Below are 17,651 nucleotides of genomic sequence, written 5' to 3' on the forward strand. Positions count from 1 at the left end.
CTTAAGAGTCACCAGAGTGACCCTGCGGTTGCAATATGTTCTTCCACAGAGAAAGCCATACATTCTGTCAGTATGGTCATTATTCCAAGCAAAGATAAAAATATTGCTACTGACAACGCCGTTAATATTTCTACATTTATTTTATCAGGACTTCACCTTGCTAGATGACAGAGAGACCCCAGCCCTGCCCGTAAGAGGTTGCCCCATATGTGGAGGAGGAAGTAGTCCCAGCATGAAATGTTGGAGAGCTGTCTTGATGTTTTAACAAAGGAAAAAGGAGAGCTGACTGACTGGAAGAAAACCACGATGGACTGTAAAGCCCAAATGCATATTTCATTCCTGTCCATAATGAACAGGCAGACTGAGCTGATTGAGTTGCTGATCGACAAATCACAATCAAAGACCTCTGCCTTAATTGAAGCAGTACTTGAGAAAACCAAGTCAGCGAACTCTGCATCCTGACTCTAACACATGCCCTATTACATGTCACCCTATCCTTACACATTACCTTCCCCTTTGGGGGGCCCTGTATTCCTAGGCCGCTCCAGGCACCCGTTACATGCCATCCTCTACCCCGTTCATTCTCCTCCCCTGGACAGGGCACTGCATCTCCCAGCCACTCCAGGCACCAGCATTTTAGACCTCCCTTATCACACTCAGTCCACTCTCCCGCTCCTAGTTCTGCATCCCTCATCCAATCTATGCCCCACCTTCCATATCTCCTCCCTCCACACATCCCACTCCAACTTCTTGTTATGGACCCAGAATGAGGGGGGGAAGTCATGAAGAGCCCTGCACTCTAGCCCTACAAAGTCACCCCCCAGCAGAAGGCTAACCTATGATGAAGCATGATATTACCTTTATGTTCTCCCTGTAACTACCATTCTGCCATTAATAAAATAATGCCCTGAATAAAAACATTATGGTTTGGAAAAAAAAGTTTTGTTTATTGGTTAACATACTTTGGGGTTGGGTGGGTTGTGACCATTGTCACACAGTAGGTAGAGGGTTTTGTAAAGGGCAAGGAAACAGTATGAGTTGGGGAAGTGACAATTAATGCTCTTCATGGTCATTCACAAACTTGGTTTTCAAGGCATCCCTGATTTTCTGTGCTTCCTTCTGGGCTTTTCTCTTTTCCGTTGGGGTCGGTTGCTGATAATTTCTTGCCAGGATCTCTGCCTCAGCGCTGTCCCCTGCCTCCGGGGTGAAACTTCTCCTTCTTGACTTGCAAATGTTATGAAGGATATGGCAGGGCCCAAGAAAAATGGTAGTGTTTTCTTCACTGAGTGGGTCAGAAGGCATCTGAACCTGGCTTTTAAATGGCCAAAGGCACATTCTACCACCATTCTGCACCTGCTCAGCCTGTAGTTAAAGAGCTCCTTACCAGAATCCATGGTGCCTGTGTATGGCTTCATAAGCCAATGGAACAAGGTGTAAGCAGAATCACTATAGACATTACCATGTCCTCAATGTTAATCTTCTGGTCTGGGAAGAAAGTTCTATTCTGGAGCCTTGAAAACAGACCAGAATGCCTAAAGATTTGTGCATCATGCACTCTTCTTGACCACCCCACACTGATATCGGTGAAACAATCTTTGTTATCCACCAAAGCCTGCAACACCATTGAGAAGTACCCCTCGCGGTTAATGTACTCTGAGGCCTGGTGGTTGGGTGCCATGATAGGGATGTGCATTCCATCTATGGTCCCACTGCAATTAGGGAACCCCATGGCATCAAATCTGTGCACTATCTCTAGCACATTCCCCAGAGTCACTGTCTTTCATAGGAGAAGCTTATTGATCACCTTGGCTACATGTATGACAACAGACCCCACTGTAGATTGGCTCACTCCAAATTGATTTCCTACTGACTGGTAGCTGTCTGGCATTGCAAACTTCCATACAGCAACTGACACATGCTTCTCAACTGTCAAACAAGGCCTCATTCTGGTATTTCTGAGCTTCAGTGCGGGAGAGAGCAGTTCACAAATTTCCTTGAAAGTAGCCTTATCCATGCAGACATTTCACAGCCACTATTGATTGTCCCATGACTGAGCTGGTCTCATAGGTCCAAAACCTGTGTTCCACACTGTACAGTGCTTCCAATGCTGCCAGCAACTCTGTGGTGCTTCTCTCCAGATCTTCATGTCTGCCAATACCCCTGGCAGCAATGAGCTGATATTGCATGGGCAGTACGTTCAGAAGATACTGCATCACAGTGTTGGAACTGAACACTAAACACTGCAACAAACTTTCAAGTGACTCAGTATCCATGTTACTGTTTGTAATGGCAGATGGCAGTCAATATAAAACCATGCCAAAATGCCATTTGTTTTCAGCAGGAAGTGATGGAAATGCATTCTGGGATGATATCAGAAACCCAGAACCACCTGCAGAGACATTTTTTCCCCACAAGACAGTGGCACAAAATCCCCAAATGCAATGGGTCTGCACCAACTGTGGGACTGGTGTCCACAATGCACTGCTTCTACAATCAGACTTAAGCTACCTTGTGGGAACACACAATTGATTTTAGTAACAGAGAGGGAGCCGTGCTAGCCTATATACTATCAAAACAAAAAAGCAGTCAAGTAGCACTTTAAAGACTAATAAAATAATTTATCAGGTGAGCTTTCGTGGGACAGACCCACTTCTTCAGACCATAGCCATACCAGAACAGATTCGCTATTTAAGGCACAGAGAACCAAAAGCAGTAATCCTTGATCTTTAAAATGATACTTGACTGCTTTTTTGTATTTACAATTGACTTTGTGAGCAGTTTAGGACACTCAAATTTCACTTTATAATATCTATTGTTAAAAAGTTGACTTTAACAAATTCAACTTTATTCTCAAGTGTAGACATACCCTTAGTTTGGAATTAATGTAGTAAAAGAGCCCTGAAGAGGGGAGGAATTGTTAGCATGCCACTGCAGAGGCAACCCTGGCCATGAGGGGACGCAGACGACCCCACTACATTTACTGAAACTTTTTGAAAAAAAAAGATTAATTGGCTACTGAGGGTTTATTTATTTATTTAGCACACCTATTTCCCCAATATGTTCTGAAGTTATTTTGAGATTAGATACCTGTTTAACTCATCAGGCATTCACAGGAGGGCCAGTTTCAGAGACCCAAGAAGTCTAGTACTTATCTATCTAAAGATTTTAAATTTAATACTTTTATGATTTTATATTTAATTGTTTAAACATCTTCTAGTAATAATGAAATATTGCACATAAGATAGTTTATTACACCTGTATATTTTAACAAAACAAGTTGAGTCATTAAATTGGTGGCACATTTTGAATTGTTTATATAATCTTCTATATATTAGGCAGAGTGGATCCAGTAACACGACAGGTTCCCTTGCCCCTGAATCTTACATTCTGAATATTGTCACTGGGTTGTATTGCTATTGTATTGTAATATACATAGCCAGAATAACGTTTAGCTTAGAAAAATGCTGCTTCTCATTGCTAAGACTAATACAATGCCAAGGTTTTAAAGCAGCCTCTCTTAACAAATAGTGAAGTCCTGAGTCAGAATATACTGCCACAATAACCACTTTTACAATATATAATTTTACAATTGGCACATTTCTTTTGAAACAGATATTCCAGTTTATTTCTGCTATGTTAGACTGACACTTCATGTTAACTCGGCATTGATCTTCAAAATGTTGTGCACATAGTTGTGTGCAATGTTTTTGTAGCCACATTTCATACCTTTGCTAAAAATCATGATCTTAATAAAACCACCGTTGTAACATGTCATATTCTAATTTGCAACTCTCTAATCACCCTTTGCAACTGGCCATTTAATTTTCAATAGTTAGTTCTTCTCTGCAACCAAGGTGGATAAGCCTTAATTATTTAAATTGGATTAAGGCATAAAATTGTAAATAAAAATACAAAACTAAAAACTTAACAGTAAGTGTTCATAAAATTTGCATATAATGTTTGAACCACCTATTAGACTGAGTTAGCACTATGTTTATATTAATATCAACTGGATATTACATAAATAGGCTTTACAGTAGTGAAAACAAGTCTGTGGTTAGTCATTTACCTCCTGTAAATCTTCCACCCCTGCACGCACACACCTGTAAACAAGTCACACAACATTAACATTTCATGAAATCTTAGCCAAACTCAATATATTCATGGACCTCTACCACGCCATATCAACTTACTAAATCCATAATAAGAAATTAATCCTATGAGAGAACTACCACAGCTTAGGCTCTGTAAAATGTTCTTCAGCTACTATACTTAACCTGATAGATGGGGAAAATGTTACATAATGCTTAAGTTATAGAACACTTGAGACTTTTCATAAGCATCTTACAAAATACACACTTGTCCATTTCAATTCTTGTTCACTTCATGTATGTTTATTTCAGTTGTTCATATCAGACAATTGAAGAAATGGGAATGATGTTGACATCTTTTCGGTATTTGCTGGTTATACAATTAAACTTTTTTCATGAAAAGAATACCAGATAAATAGAGCAAATATGCCCCTGGATTTGGGCAAATACACACAAACTGAAGAAACATTTTGATAGAGTGAAAAAGACATAGTTAGTTGCTATAAAACCAGATATTCCATATCTAGAACATCATGATGAGATGCCAGGTTAATAGCTATGATATGAATTGACATAGGACTTTAACCAAAGGACTGCAATATGGAAATTTTATACATATTTTACACTGTAACTAGACTACACTACATTAATTACAGAAAAACTAGCCAGTATCCAAAAACTGAAGAATAAGCTTTTCTGCACAATCAATTTTTGTAGAAAATACATACAAACAGAAAAAATTAAGCTTTGCACTTCTCTTGTATTTTCCAACTTGGGATATCAAATTTTCAAAGCATAATTGATTACTACAGTATATTTTCAAGCACTTTATTCATTTCAGTGGGGGTTCTACTTATATTATGTTTTGGAATAATCTCCTAGTTTAATTTACTGTGAAATTTTCCTTTATATTAAACCAATTTTTCTTTTCTTAATGTCTTTCCAATGCTCTCTCTTGCTGTGCATCCTGGACAGAATTAAAAAGTATCTAGGTATGTTGAATACATCCCAGTTAGGCAGCTAAATGCCAGCTCCTCTCTCAATTTGGTGATCAGCCTCTACAAATCCTTCTAAATTGTTCAGTAATTAGTTGGTCAAGTTAAAGAGAATTTCTATATTCCAGAACAAGTTTCTTCACAAAATTAATTACTTTGTATACCACATCAGATTCCTTTAAGACAGTGCATCCATTTGAAACAACATATTTTTCTTCCTTTTTTGTGAAATTCAAAAGGCCATTTTGCAAAAGCAGTACAGTTGATGTATGAAGAAAAACGTGACAGAGAACAAGAGCACAGAACACATCAGATAAAATACTGTATGATTAACACACAAAAATCTGACCAAAATTACCACCACTTAGTCTGACTAAAAATGACAAAATTAATAGTTATGATACATTATTTTAAATGAGTTTGCCAGAAAGAAACTAGAGCAGGTTACAGGTTGAACCTCTCTAATCCAGCATTCTCTTGTCCGGTAACATCTGGCTTGGTAATGCTGCTAATATTGACCTTCCGTGGTTCAGCTAATTCTCACATTTGCCACCGGTCAGTTTCCAAGGGTGCCAGGCTAGAAAGACTCAACCTGTACAGATTATAGATGCTATATTTAAAGAAATACAGGAACTTTTTAAAATATGACCTTCATATTTGTTTTTCATTTATGAAAGCACAGATGCAACATTCCTGTTAATGAAAATATGATTTCAGTACAGTTGTTCAGCTGGGTTGACTGAAGACACAAGGGAGGAATTCACAGGAGCACTGAAGCTTCTTTACAACAGCACAACAAAGCTAAAAAGCAGCTGCAATTCTCATTGCCAGCATAGCAGACTTCCCTGACAGGTACAAAGGCAGCTCTGGAACCCATTGAAAGAGCCCTGGTGTAGGAGACATGAGGACCAATCCCATGCCAAGTTTATTTTGCAGTGGTAATAGTACAGCTAATGCAGAGGTTAGGTGCAACTTAAGGAAGTTGTGAGGAGTTGCCCAAAACTGTTCTGGGGGCCTAACTCAGTTCCATGAAGACCCAAACATGAAGACACAACCCTGACACTACTTCAGAGCCCACACTTGTTCAGCAATGGTATCTAATCCAAGGAGATTAAATAACTGGCCTCTGTCGATACCAAAGCGCACAAGAGCCGGCCCCACGTACCGAGATCCCAGATCTACCACAACTAATGCCTTAGGGCTATAAGATTCAAACAATAAGTCAAATATAAACTCTGTAGTTAATTTTAACCAGCTTGTCTAGTTAATCTTCATTTGCCTTCGGATACATTGTAAGTGTATTGAGTTGCAGAGTCTACCTGATGCAATCTCTGGCATTTTATCTGTGCAAAAAGCTGTTGTGCTTAAAACATCTCTGACATAATCAGCCCCGTCAGTCAGGGACAGCATGCCTTTGGCGGGAAAGATCTCTGTGAGGAAAAATCTCCTCAGACACATGAAGCCTCAAATTGTCATAGCCTGCCAGTTAGCAGCACTTCAACGGTCACTTTTTGACCGTTAGCTCCCCCAGCAACCTGAAATTATGAATCATGATTTGCATGAAGTGCTCTGATTGTGTGGGTCTGGAGAGTTTCCAGAACCTTCCACCCAAGTGAGGACCTGTTAGAAGACTGTGCCTGCATGCTAATTCCTTCATAAATATTCATGACGACATTCTATAAAAGCAGGGCTCGCAGCCCATTCTGTGGCCCTTGACAGGAAGGCGTGGTTCCCTGGAACGTCCGCCAGTCCCCAGGCTAGCCTGAAAAGGCGAAGAGCGAAGAAAGAGCTGAACGCCTCACAGAAGCGCAAGATTGCCCATCACCTGCGCTCCTGGCAAGCAGCAAGCGGTGTCTCTGAGGGGAAGCCGCTGCCAGCTGTCGAACTGGCCTGCCCTTGTGCAGGTACTGCACGGCTGGTATGGTGAAACCCAGGGCCCGCCAACATACATACCAGACCTGACCAACTTATCGGACGTGACCTTTCCACCGAACGGGACATACCAAACAGGACAAGTATCTCCATTCACAGGCCTGTGCTTGGCACAGAGCCACAGCTATCACACTTCACGCCAGTCAGTGGCATCGGGACCCTCAGTGGGGGAGCAAGGCTGATCACCTCGCTGTGTCCCGGCCTGGCAGGGTAGGGGCAGTACCCGGGGGCCTGACCCCAAGGCCGGGCCTTGCTGGCCTCTGGCTGGACTACATCTAGAAAAAGGGACATTTAATAAGCTTGTCCATTTTACAATTGTTATTATTGTATTTAATTGTTAGTTATAGAGATATTTATAAGATACTTTTAAAACAGGGTATTTTAATGACATTTAATTAGTTAATTTATCAGAACTGTTAGTATTATTATAATTGTTGAAAGCAGATAGGATACACCTGTTAAATTATCTTAAATGTTAGTTGTTAACAATATTCAACCACAAAGGAATTAGTAGTCACTTACCAGCCACATATATATGCACTAAGGTGAAGGCATGGCCTCCCTTTTTCCTTGATATATTTTTGGGTCCAATAGAGAGGAAAATCCTCCTTCAGGACCATAATTGATATGCGGATCGAGCTAGCAACCTGATCCCAGTAGGGGTGAGAGGGGTAGCATCCTCTCCCCTCCTTTGGATAAGAAAAAGGGTACACATATATTTATATATTTAATATTTATCTATTTACCATACTTCTTTAACTTTCTTTAACTATCATGCCACTTTAGTGTCGTCATGAACACCATGGCTCTCATCCAAGTAAGTGGGTACTGTTGTTAAGCAAACTAGTGCAATACCATTCTATTTGCTTTTCAATTAGTAAATCTATTGTAAGTGTTTTCGAAGAAAAAAGTCTGCTCGTCTGTCTCGTTGTTCCTCCTGGCTCCTGCTTGTCTGGGGGGGGGGGGCGAGTTTGGTGGGGACTGTGTCAACCTAGTGTGCACCCCGTCATAGGTCCGTGGAGGTGGGTCCTGGGACCTTAGGTGATGAAGGCCTAGTGCTACTGTAGTATTTGCGGTCCTACTAGAGAGCCTCCCTCTGCATTCCATCAAAAGGAAGCATCTAAATTCAGTATTGCTTCTGTTTTTAACCACACACCCACCTATCATTTGGTCTAATTGGCCATCCATTTATTTTTACTGAAACGATTTCATTAAAGGGGAACTGTACGCATTGGCAGCGTAGATTACCAAACCACTGTTGATGCCGGTATCTGATCCTCTCGAGGGGCCCGCGAGGTAATGGGACTTGGGAGATGGAGCTCGGTACATGGGGCCGGCTCTTGTGCGCTTTGTTGTCGACAGCCTCAACTTTACACAGTCTGTTTCTTGGGATGCTAGTTCTCAGGAGAGTGGTACATAATTTTCTGCAGCAGCAAAATCCATAATGGCATCTTTCCAGAAATTCAATAGCTACAATTAATTTGCACACAAATTTGCAAAAGTCATTATAGTTTAACACTAAACAAATATGCATTTCTCTTGGAAAGTGCTCTGTACTTACTTATATATCTGCATACAGTACATTAGACAAGCTTGTTTTCTGTCGCAGTGTTAATGGAAAGACTGGCATTAATTCTCTGAAATCAACTATTAAGATGACTGCACAGATTATAGCTGTGGTTCTCAAACTGAAGGTTGGGAAACTAAAGTGAGTTGCCAGAGCTATCTTACACTTCATAGAATCATAGAAGAGTAGGACTGGAAGGGACCTTGAGAGGCCATCGAGTACAGCCCCCTGCCCTCATGGCAGGACCAAGCACTTTCTAGACCATCCCTGAAAGCCATCTATCTAACCTCTTCTTAAATATCTCCAGTGATGGAGATTCTACCACCTCCCTTGGCAATTCGTTCCAGTGTTTGATCACCCTGACAGTTAGGAACTTTTTCCTAATGTCCAACCTGAACCTCCCCTGCTGCAATTTCAGTCCATTGCCTCTTGTTCTATCCTCAGAGGCAAGGAAGAACAAGTTCCCTCCCTCTGCCTTATGACACCCTTTTAGATATCTGAAAACTGCTATCATGTCCCCCCCTCAATCTTCTCTTTTCCAAACAAAACAAGCCCAATTCTTTCAGCCTTTCTTCATAGGTCATGTTCTCTAGACCTTTGATCATTCTCGTTGCTCTCCTCTGGACCCTCTCCAATTTCTCCACATCCTTCCTGAACTACGGTGCCCAGAACTGGACACAATACTCCACCTGAGGCCTAACCAGCACAGAGTAGAGCAGGAGAATGACTTCTCGTGTCTTGTTCACAACCCACCTGTTAATGCATCCTAGAATCATGTTTGCCTTTTTCGCAACAGCATCACACTGTTGACTCATATTTAGCTTGTGGTCCACTATAACCCCCAGATCCCTTTCTGCTGTACTCATTCCTAGGCAGTCCTTTCCCATTCTGTATGTGTGACACTGATTGTTCCTTCCTAAGTGGAGCACTTTGCATTTGTCCTTATTAAACTTCATCCTGTTTACCTCAGCCCATTTCTCCAGTTTATCTAGATCCTTTTGAATTATGACCCTATCCTCCAAAGAAGTTGCAACCCCTCCCAGCTTGGTATCATCTGCAAACTTAATAAGTGTACTTTCTATGTCAATATCTAAACAGTTAATGAAGATATTGAACAGAACCGGTCCTAAAACAGACCCCTGCGGAGCCCCACTAGTTATACTTTTCCAGCAGGATTGAAAACCATTAATAACTACTCTCTGGGTACGGTTATCCAGCTAGTTTTTCACCCACCTTATAGTAGCCTTGCTACCCACTTGCTGGGGCCCAGAGCTAAAGCCCACGCTCCTCTGCTCAAACTTGAATCCAAAGCCTGAGGGCTCCAGAACTTGGTGACAGTGCTCAGGTTGAAAGCCCACTGCCTGGGACTGAAGCCCGTGAGATTCAGCTTTGGCGTTCCTGTCCAGAGAAATGGAGCTCAGGAGCAATGTTCCCTCTACTGTCTTCAACCAAGTGCAGATAGTTTCCATCCATGGGCAGAATATATTGTTTTATGTGCAGCAAGGCATGTGCAAATGTGAAAGACCAATAGACAAAAAATTTAGCTGTAGGTGCTCAGCTAATCAGCGGGGCAGCACCTGAATCTCTCCTGAGTGGCAGTGCAAATGCACAGCTTACAGGGAAAACTGCTTGGGCGGGGGGGGGGGGGGCTCCCCACTCCACAGGGCTATGGGGCTTTGGTAGACTTAGGCTTCAGTCCCCACTCCTGCGGTCACAAAATACTTTGTTCTGTCAGAATGGGGTCCCAGTGCAATGAAGATCAAGGACCACAGAATGCAGATTTGAGGATGTTAGCCACATTGCAATATTTTGATTTTTCTAAATCACTCTAAGCAGATCATTCACAATCTGAAAAACTTCTAGTGTGGTCATACGAAGAGTAGCCCTCTTATACAATCTTTGATATGTATTGCACAGCAGGCCCGTATTTATCCTCACCTAATTTCGATCAAGGCACTTAGGTGCCTTCACAACAGTGTTAGTTTGAGGTCATCTTGTCAACATACAAATCAGTAGCTCAAATTCAGTGGTGCTTTAAAACTTCTCCTAGCTGGCCCACTCGGGAGTGGGGACTGAAGCTGAAACATTAGCTTATGGTAGTAATGCAGTGGGGATGCAGCTATAGGCTACAGTTAACCATGCTAGCACAACTCATCAGCTGCTAAGCCAATCAATCTGTGCAGCTCAAGTGTTTCATGGCGTTGCTTCTCTCACTTGATCTAGACCAGCTCGAGTGGGTAACCTAAGACAACTGTTGCAAAGACAACAACTCCTAAAATAATCAATTCTGGTTTATCTTTACACTTAGTTTAGTTCCAGCTTTTCGTTTAGCTGGAAATAAGTTTGCAAACCATTTGAATTATTTCTCTTGAAAGACACCAAGGCATTGATCAAAGAAATCTTGAAAATTCTTGTTCTCTACAGCAAAAAGATGACTGTCACCCTAATTTAAACATTTAATGGAAGAGTCACTCCACCAAAGCAGTTACATTAACACTGAAGCTGCAAATCAAGATAAAGGGACAAATGGTGCAATGTTAAAGCTCAAGTCTTGCAATGATAAAGCCCCAAATTCTAATGCCTACTGTGATTCCCTTGGTGGGCCTGGGCAAGTTACAGTGATGGTCTACCAGTGATTTTAATAAAAATAACACTGATGCTTTTTGCTTCTTTATGATCATAGAGAAGTCTGCTTGTTTTACTTCAAATATCAAGACTGTTAAGTTTAATCTTCTCTAGTATTGGTGAAGTACCTCTTAAGACTCTCAGACTACGTGCATCATGAACTCTCATCCTGTCACTGAAGAAGCAATCATTCTCACTCTTTAATAAAAATCATCTTTTTTCAAAATATGTTATAACTGGAGGAATTAAATGGGTAAAAAAAGAATTAAATGTAGTGACTAAATATTCCTCCCCTTTTAGTTGCTAAGCTTTCAGTCACTTGTCTTGTGCTTAGTTCTAGTGGATCTCCAGTCACTAATGAGTCATTTAGCGTAAGAAAAATATGTGCTAATTTAAAAAGAAGCAGACAAAAAACTCAAGTCTTTTCCAGCTTTTATATTATAAAGAAGCAAAAAGACACAACTTTTTTCTTTTGCAAAATCCCTTTAATTTCAATCACTGAGTATCCCCATTTAAGGGTCATGCCCCTTCACAGGGAGATTCTGAGTATTAATGTTTGTAAAATCCTTTGAACCTGGAAACTACTATAAGTAATAAGAAAAATATAATGCTAATAAAATGGCTTATGTGTCATTGTCTTTTTGCAGAGTTACCAGGGCTTCTTGCAAGTTTCTCTTAAATTGTGCGCATGTACATGGGCACACATACAATGTGACAGACCCAGAACAGCTACAATAGTTTGGTCCCACTGGGAATCAAGAAATGGGCAGGTTACAATACTTTGCTGGAGGGTAGACATACCAGAAGTTAGGTAAATGGTTTTCTGTTTCCTGAATCAACACCCAGAGACTGCTGCCATGTCATCAAGGCAGGTAGGCACCTGAGGTTACTTAAGAACTAGCCTGATGCAGCAGGCTAATCAGACACCCGAAACCAATTAAGGCCTGCTGGGCTACTTTAAAAGGTTTCTCCTCGGGTGAGAGGAAGGAGAAGAATGAAGGACTGAGAGGAGGAGGTGTGTTGCTGAAGAGCCAAGGAAAGAGTGCTTGTGCTGAAGAAGAAATTATTCACTCAGGTACCAGGGAGAAATTACTCGGGGAGCATTTAGAGAAGTAGCCCTGCAAAAGGCTGCTGTATTGGAGCTAGGGGATAAACCCTGTGAGTTGCCACTACCTAGCATCCTTGGACCAGAAGCCCAGAGTAGTGAGAGGGTCTGGGTCTCCCCTCAACCCTCTCGATATCAAAGAAAAGTATGCTCCAGGGGAAGGTTTACAGAGAGATTTCACCCTAATCCCTTGACTGTGCCAACAATGAGAATGGCTCAGTAAGATGTGACTCTAGCCTCTAGAAAAAGGTAGGAAGCAGTGTGAAGGTCACAGCAAGCCTCTGTAGCATACAATAAATGCCTAGAAGTACAGAACTCATGGGGCATAGCCAGAACTTTGTCACAATATGTTTAAATGACTAACATTTTACAAAGAATTTAACTTAGCTTTAAAAACTGAAGCGCCTCAAGCATTAACTGCCTAAGTAAAAGAGGGTATTGAAGATGGCTATTAGCCATCTGTCAAGATGCCCAATCAAGGGGAAATCAGAGGCGAAACTGATTTCGAATAGGCTAAGACTGCTAAGTTATCTCAGCTACAGTGGCTCCAAAGGAATCACTCGCCAAAGGTCACGAGGATTGCTGGACTCTCCAGCTCTACCCATTCCCACCACATCAAATGGCATATACCTGATTTTATATCAGCCAGTGATACTTCTGCCCTGGGGGAATTGGCTGCCTCTTGAGGTGGCTGTGTGCCCTTTTGGGCCACTACAGCAGACTGAGAATTTCTCTCCTAGCATTTGTTTCCCTTTGTCAGCTGTAAAATCTGAAAGAATCTAATCACTTAAATCATTGCACTGCTTTGGAAGAGTTTTAGGGATAAAATTCCATGATTATGTTTTTTTAAACAAACAATTTGAATAAACATGTACCACGTGATTTCATCAATGTGACATGCTGATTCTAACTTTCAGTGTAAACAGTCACAATATCCTTGCAGTTTTCAGTATTCTTGAGCTATGCATTTTGCAATTGTACTCAACTGGATATTAGATGTTCCTTCGTATATTGCACCTGAAATAAACCAAATGAAATAAAACTGTACTAAGTATATTAACAATAATTTAAATTCTTCTTCTAAAGATTCAGTTCGAGCTATATGATATATAGAGCCCTCTGTGTATACAAATTGGTATCTGCATCTGCAAAAATGATCTGTGGATACTTGCAGATATCCATACATTTGCACGGTGCTAGATAAAAATTTGTTATCTGTGCTCATAAAAATGAGCCACAGATATCCACATCCATACCTATGGATATCCATGGATTTATAGGTTTTTAATGATAAAGCAAAGATTCATATTAGCTACCAGGGTAGAGCTGATATTCACATAACACAGTATTTTATTGTTGACTACAATGAAGCAAACTATCACTTTGGTATATTCTGGGATATAAGAAATTTTCCTGAACAGCAATTCCCAAATTTCAATACCAATTTTAACACATTTACAGTTGACATCAGTCATTAAAGCCAGAAGTCAGACTAGAACTGTTAAAACTATCACAGCAACTTAGTATGGCATTTAGAGGCGTAAGTGGATAAATAACGCCTGAAAGTGAGACTGACTCTTAAATCACTGACAATACAAATTCTCTCCTTCACGTGATTTCAGTTTTCTTTAAGTACCTTTGCTTCATTGGAACTGAAATTTGGATTGAAGTATAATAGTTACACTAAAGAAGGTTCACAATTTTATTTAATTCAGTATTAAAAAATGATTGACTCTGATACCTAGATATTTGACCTCTATCAGAGTCATATTTCAGTGTTTATTTGCTGAACAGACAATTTCTCTGACAAATCGGTAGCCAGGTAATTGTAACCCACCTTGAAACAACACCAAACCCAAGTCTATATAACATAAGAAATATCTGCTTACCAATTTTGCAGTCTCGGTAATATTTTTCAATTGGATAATCTTTTGTAAATCCAACTCCACCCATCCATTCAATACATTTACTAGCTGTCAGTGCTGCAACCTAGGGAAATAAGATTTACAACTGACATCCCAGGACACGCTTTTTCCAACAAGCCTGCTAATATCATTTGTTCCAGCACTTTCAGAAAAGCAAAAAATAATTAAAGCAGTATCTGGAGGGACAAGGAAAGAAAGATAACAAAAAATCTTCTATCTTGTGCATACTCTATAAGAATGTTGTTTTTATACCAATTTAAGATTCATTTCCACTTCACCCACCTGATGACATGAAGAAGGCAGAACAGTTATTTTAGTAGTTCCTTCACCATCAAGAAAGAGATTAAGTTCTGTTTTCTGCTACCATTACAAGTGAAAAGGAAGTGATTCTATGTCCATAAACATGTTTGGATCTTATATGTTGGACTAGCATTACCAGGAGAGGCACTCCGTACCACAGATTATTTCTCCCCTCCCTTACCGCAGCTGTCACTCCTCGGGTGATGGAGCCTTTGAGAGAATCTCCTTGTGGGTGAATTCTAGTAGTTGAGGTTTTATTGAGTGAATAATACTACACTTTAATTCTGTTGTTTGAGATATTTATTTTATTTAAGGGAGTGAGGGGAGGGCAGTAAACTGTTTATCCCTCAGCTGTTCTTTCAGCCTATCTGAAAACTGCATGTAAGAAATAATAAATCTATATTAAATTTACAATGAAAACAAGCTATTAAAATATACATTTAGAAATCATATGACTTCAAAACTAAGCGCAAGTGAACTAAGTGTATTGAATAAAGCAAATTTTGATTTACCTCAGAAGAATAATACTTGGCCATGCTTGCCTCTTTTATGAATGGCTTTCCTGCTTCTACAAGTCTGGCTGCATTATATGTCAGCAACCTTGCAGCCTCCAGCTGGGTGGCCACTTGAGCTATCTGATGTTGCATTCCCTGTAATAAATAGGCCTGGCATTAGCTAGAACTTATAACATACCTAATATTCTTAAAAGTATTATCCAGCTGCCTACCTTCAATATGCAGCAAAACATGTATTGCTTTTCAAAAACTTAAACCTACATCCTGAAATAAAATAAGATTGCATATGGTTTAATAAAATGTACCCCATCCTCATCACTCATTCTGCACTTTCAATGATAGGGAAAATATTTGGGCCAGCAGGAGAGAGAAAACTGTGGGCTCCTTGAAGGATTGCATCTGTCTCTTTTCTTCCCCTCTTTCATGGCCTTTTTGGATGGGGGAGTTCTTGCTGGATGGAAGATTGCACTATAAAGCTATTAGCTCCTGTGCACTCAAGAGTGGACTGATTAAACTATTTCCCCTGCCTGGATCCCATTCTGCATCCTTATGAAAACTTCCCAACCACCACAATCAGAGTAGAATTGGATTTTGGGGACCTGATGGGCATCAAACCAACAGATTTTTTTTGAGGCTGGGAATGAATATTTTCCTGACTACCTGATTGACCCAAGCATTCTCCTGTGCCTCCCATCACTTCCAGACAGCAACAGAGGGACACGATGGGCAAATTAGACTGTAAAAATTTGCTACAACTTCCAGTTGAAATCTAAATATTACAAGGGGTGACCTTGAGAAACTGGTATTAAATGAAGCTAGTGACAATAAAAATCACAAACTTGGTGGATCAGTGATAATCAGCAGGTCACAGTAATACCAGGAAACAAGCTATAGAAGAATAAAAGTGGGCAACACTGGTGGGAAAGTGGTACTACATATGGAAGAAAACATAAAATCAAATGTAATCAAACTGTAGTGTAGAATCTATATGGACAGAAATTCCATGCTGGAATAATAAGAGTATAACAGTAGGCAATATACTACTGGACTATGTGATCTGGATAGCAATGATGAATGTGAAATGCTCAGGGAGATTAGAGAGGCTACAAAAATAGAAAACCCAGTAATAACTGGAGATTTTAACTTTTTGTCTATTGAGTAAATGTCACCTTGGGACAGGATACAAAGATCAAATTTCTAGAACCATTAATAACTGTTTGTTGGAGCAACTACTGCTGATACTCACAATGGGAGGCAATTCTTGGTTTAGTTCCAAGGGGAGCACAAGATATGATCCAATAAGTGAATATGTCTGAAGGACTCCACAACAATGACCATAATAAATGTAACACTCTTGTAGTGGGGAAATACCAAAGAAACCCAGGGAGCAGCATGCAACTTCAAAAACTATGTAAAAATGAGTAAGCTGGTTAAAGAACAAGGCTGAGTCTACACTACAGTCCCCTTTCGAAAGAGGAATGCAAATGAGGCAAATAGGAAATGCAAATGAAATACCAATTTACACATCTCACACTTCATTTGCACAATTGCATTTTAGGAAGGTGCTTTCGAAAACAGGGTTTTATTTGGAAAGAACCCCACCTACACCTCATCTTTCTTTTGAAAGACTCATTTGAAAATTTGATTATGCAAATGAAACATGATATATGTAAACTGACACCTCATTTGCATTCCCCTTTCGAAAGGGGACTGTAGTGTAGACACAGTCCAATTGAAAGGAACCAGCACACAAGTGAAATGCCTGCAAGCTGCATAAAAACTATTATAAAATGCCACATTCGATGCTCAAGAGCACTGTATATCCCAAATAAAAAAAGTAAAAGGCCAAAAAACCCCGCAAAACCTACGTAGGCTAAACAGCAGAATAAAAGATGGATAAAAGCATCTTTTAAAAATTTAAAGTTAAACCCTATGTAGAGAAATAGAAAGGAACATAAAATCTTTCAAGTCAAATGTAAAAGTATAATTGGCAATCCAAAACATACTTTGAAAAGCAACCAGCCAAGGAAACAAAAACAATTTTTTTAAAAAGTACATCAGAATAAAGAGCCTGCCAACAAACCACTGGATGACCAATGTGCTAGAGGAAGACTCATAGAGGACAAGGCCATTGCTGAGAAACCAAACAGATTCTCTGCATCAGTACTCCCTGAAGAAGACGTGAGGAAGATTTCCACACCTAAGCCATTTTATTTAGGTGACAAATCTGAGGAACAGTCTCAGACTGAGGTGTCAGTAGAGGATGTTTTGAAATAAAACTGATAAATTAAACAGTAACAAGCCCCCAGGACCAGACATTATTTACCCAAGAGTTCTGAAGAAACTCAAATATGAAACTTCAAAACTAACTACAAACTATGGTTTGTAAATCAGCTTTGGTACCAGATAACTGAAGGGTAACCAATGTAATGTGTTTGTTTTTTTTTTTTAAAGGCTCCAGAAGCGTTCCTGGCAATTACAGGCCAGTAAGTCTAACTTCACTATCAGGCAAATTTATTGAAACACTAGCAAAGAACATAATTATGTGGCACAGATAAATATGATTTGTGGGGGAAGAGACAACACAGCTTGGTGA

General features: G+C 40.1%; 1 protein-coding gene across 7 annotated transcripts in view; it reads right to left on the reverse strand.

Annotated features, from left to right (window-relative positions):
* Positions 1-17,651, reverse strand: part of ACADSB (acyl-CoA dehydrogenase short/branched chain) — a 59,576-nt gene that overhangs the window by 18,768 nt on the left and 23,157 nt on the right. For 2 of the 7 annotated variants that reach the window (XM_075000496.1, XM_075000495.1), the window contains 5 exons: positions 15,053-15,190; positions 14,205-14,304; positions 13,302-13,332; positions 9,819-9,983; positions 4,728-5,678 (listed from right to left, as the gene is read on the reverse strand). In XM_075000496.1, coding sequence (XP_074856597.1) covers positions 5,627-5,678; positions 9,819-9,983; positions 13,302-13,332; positions 14,205-14,304; positions 15,053-15,190 — 486 coding nt within the window. In that variant the 3' untranslated portion in view covers positions 4,728-5,626. Of the gene's footprint in view, positions 1-944; positions 4,104-4,727; positions 5,679-9,818; positions 13,333-14,204; positions 14,305-15,052; positions 15,191-17,651 lie in introns of those variants that run through there. The other 5 variants (XM_075000500.1, XM_075000497.1, XM_075000499.1 and 2 more) reach the window with 5 other exon arrangements.

Source organism: Carettochelys insculpta, chromosome 7 (genome assembly GCF_033958435.1).
Source record: "Carettochelys insculpta isolate YL-2023 chromosome 7, ASM3395843v1, whole genome shotgun sequence".
In the NCBI taxonomy this organism is placed as follows: domain Eukaryota; kingdom Metazoa; phylum Chordata; order Testudines; family Carettochelyidae; genus Carettochelys; species Carettochelys insculpta.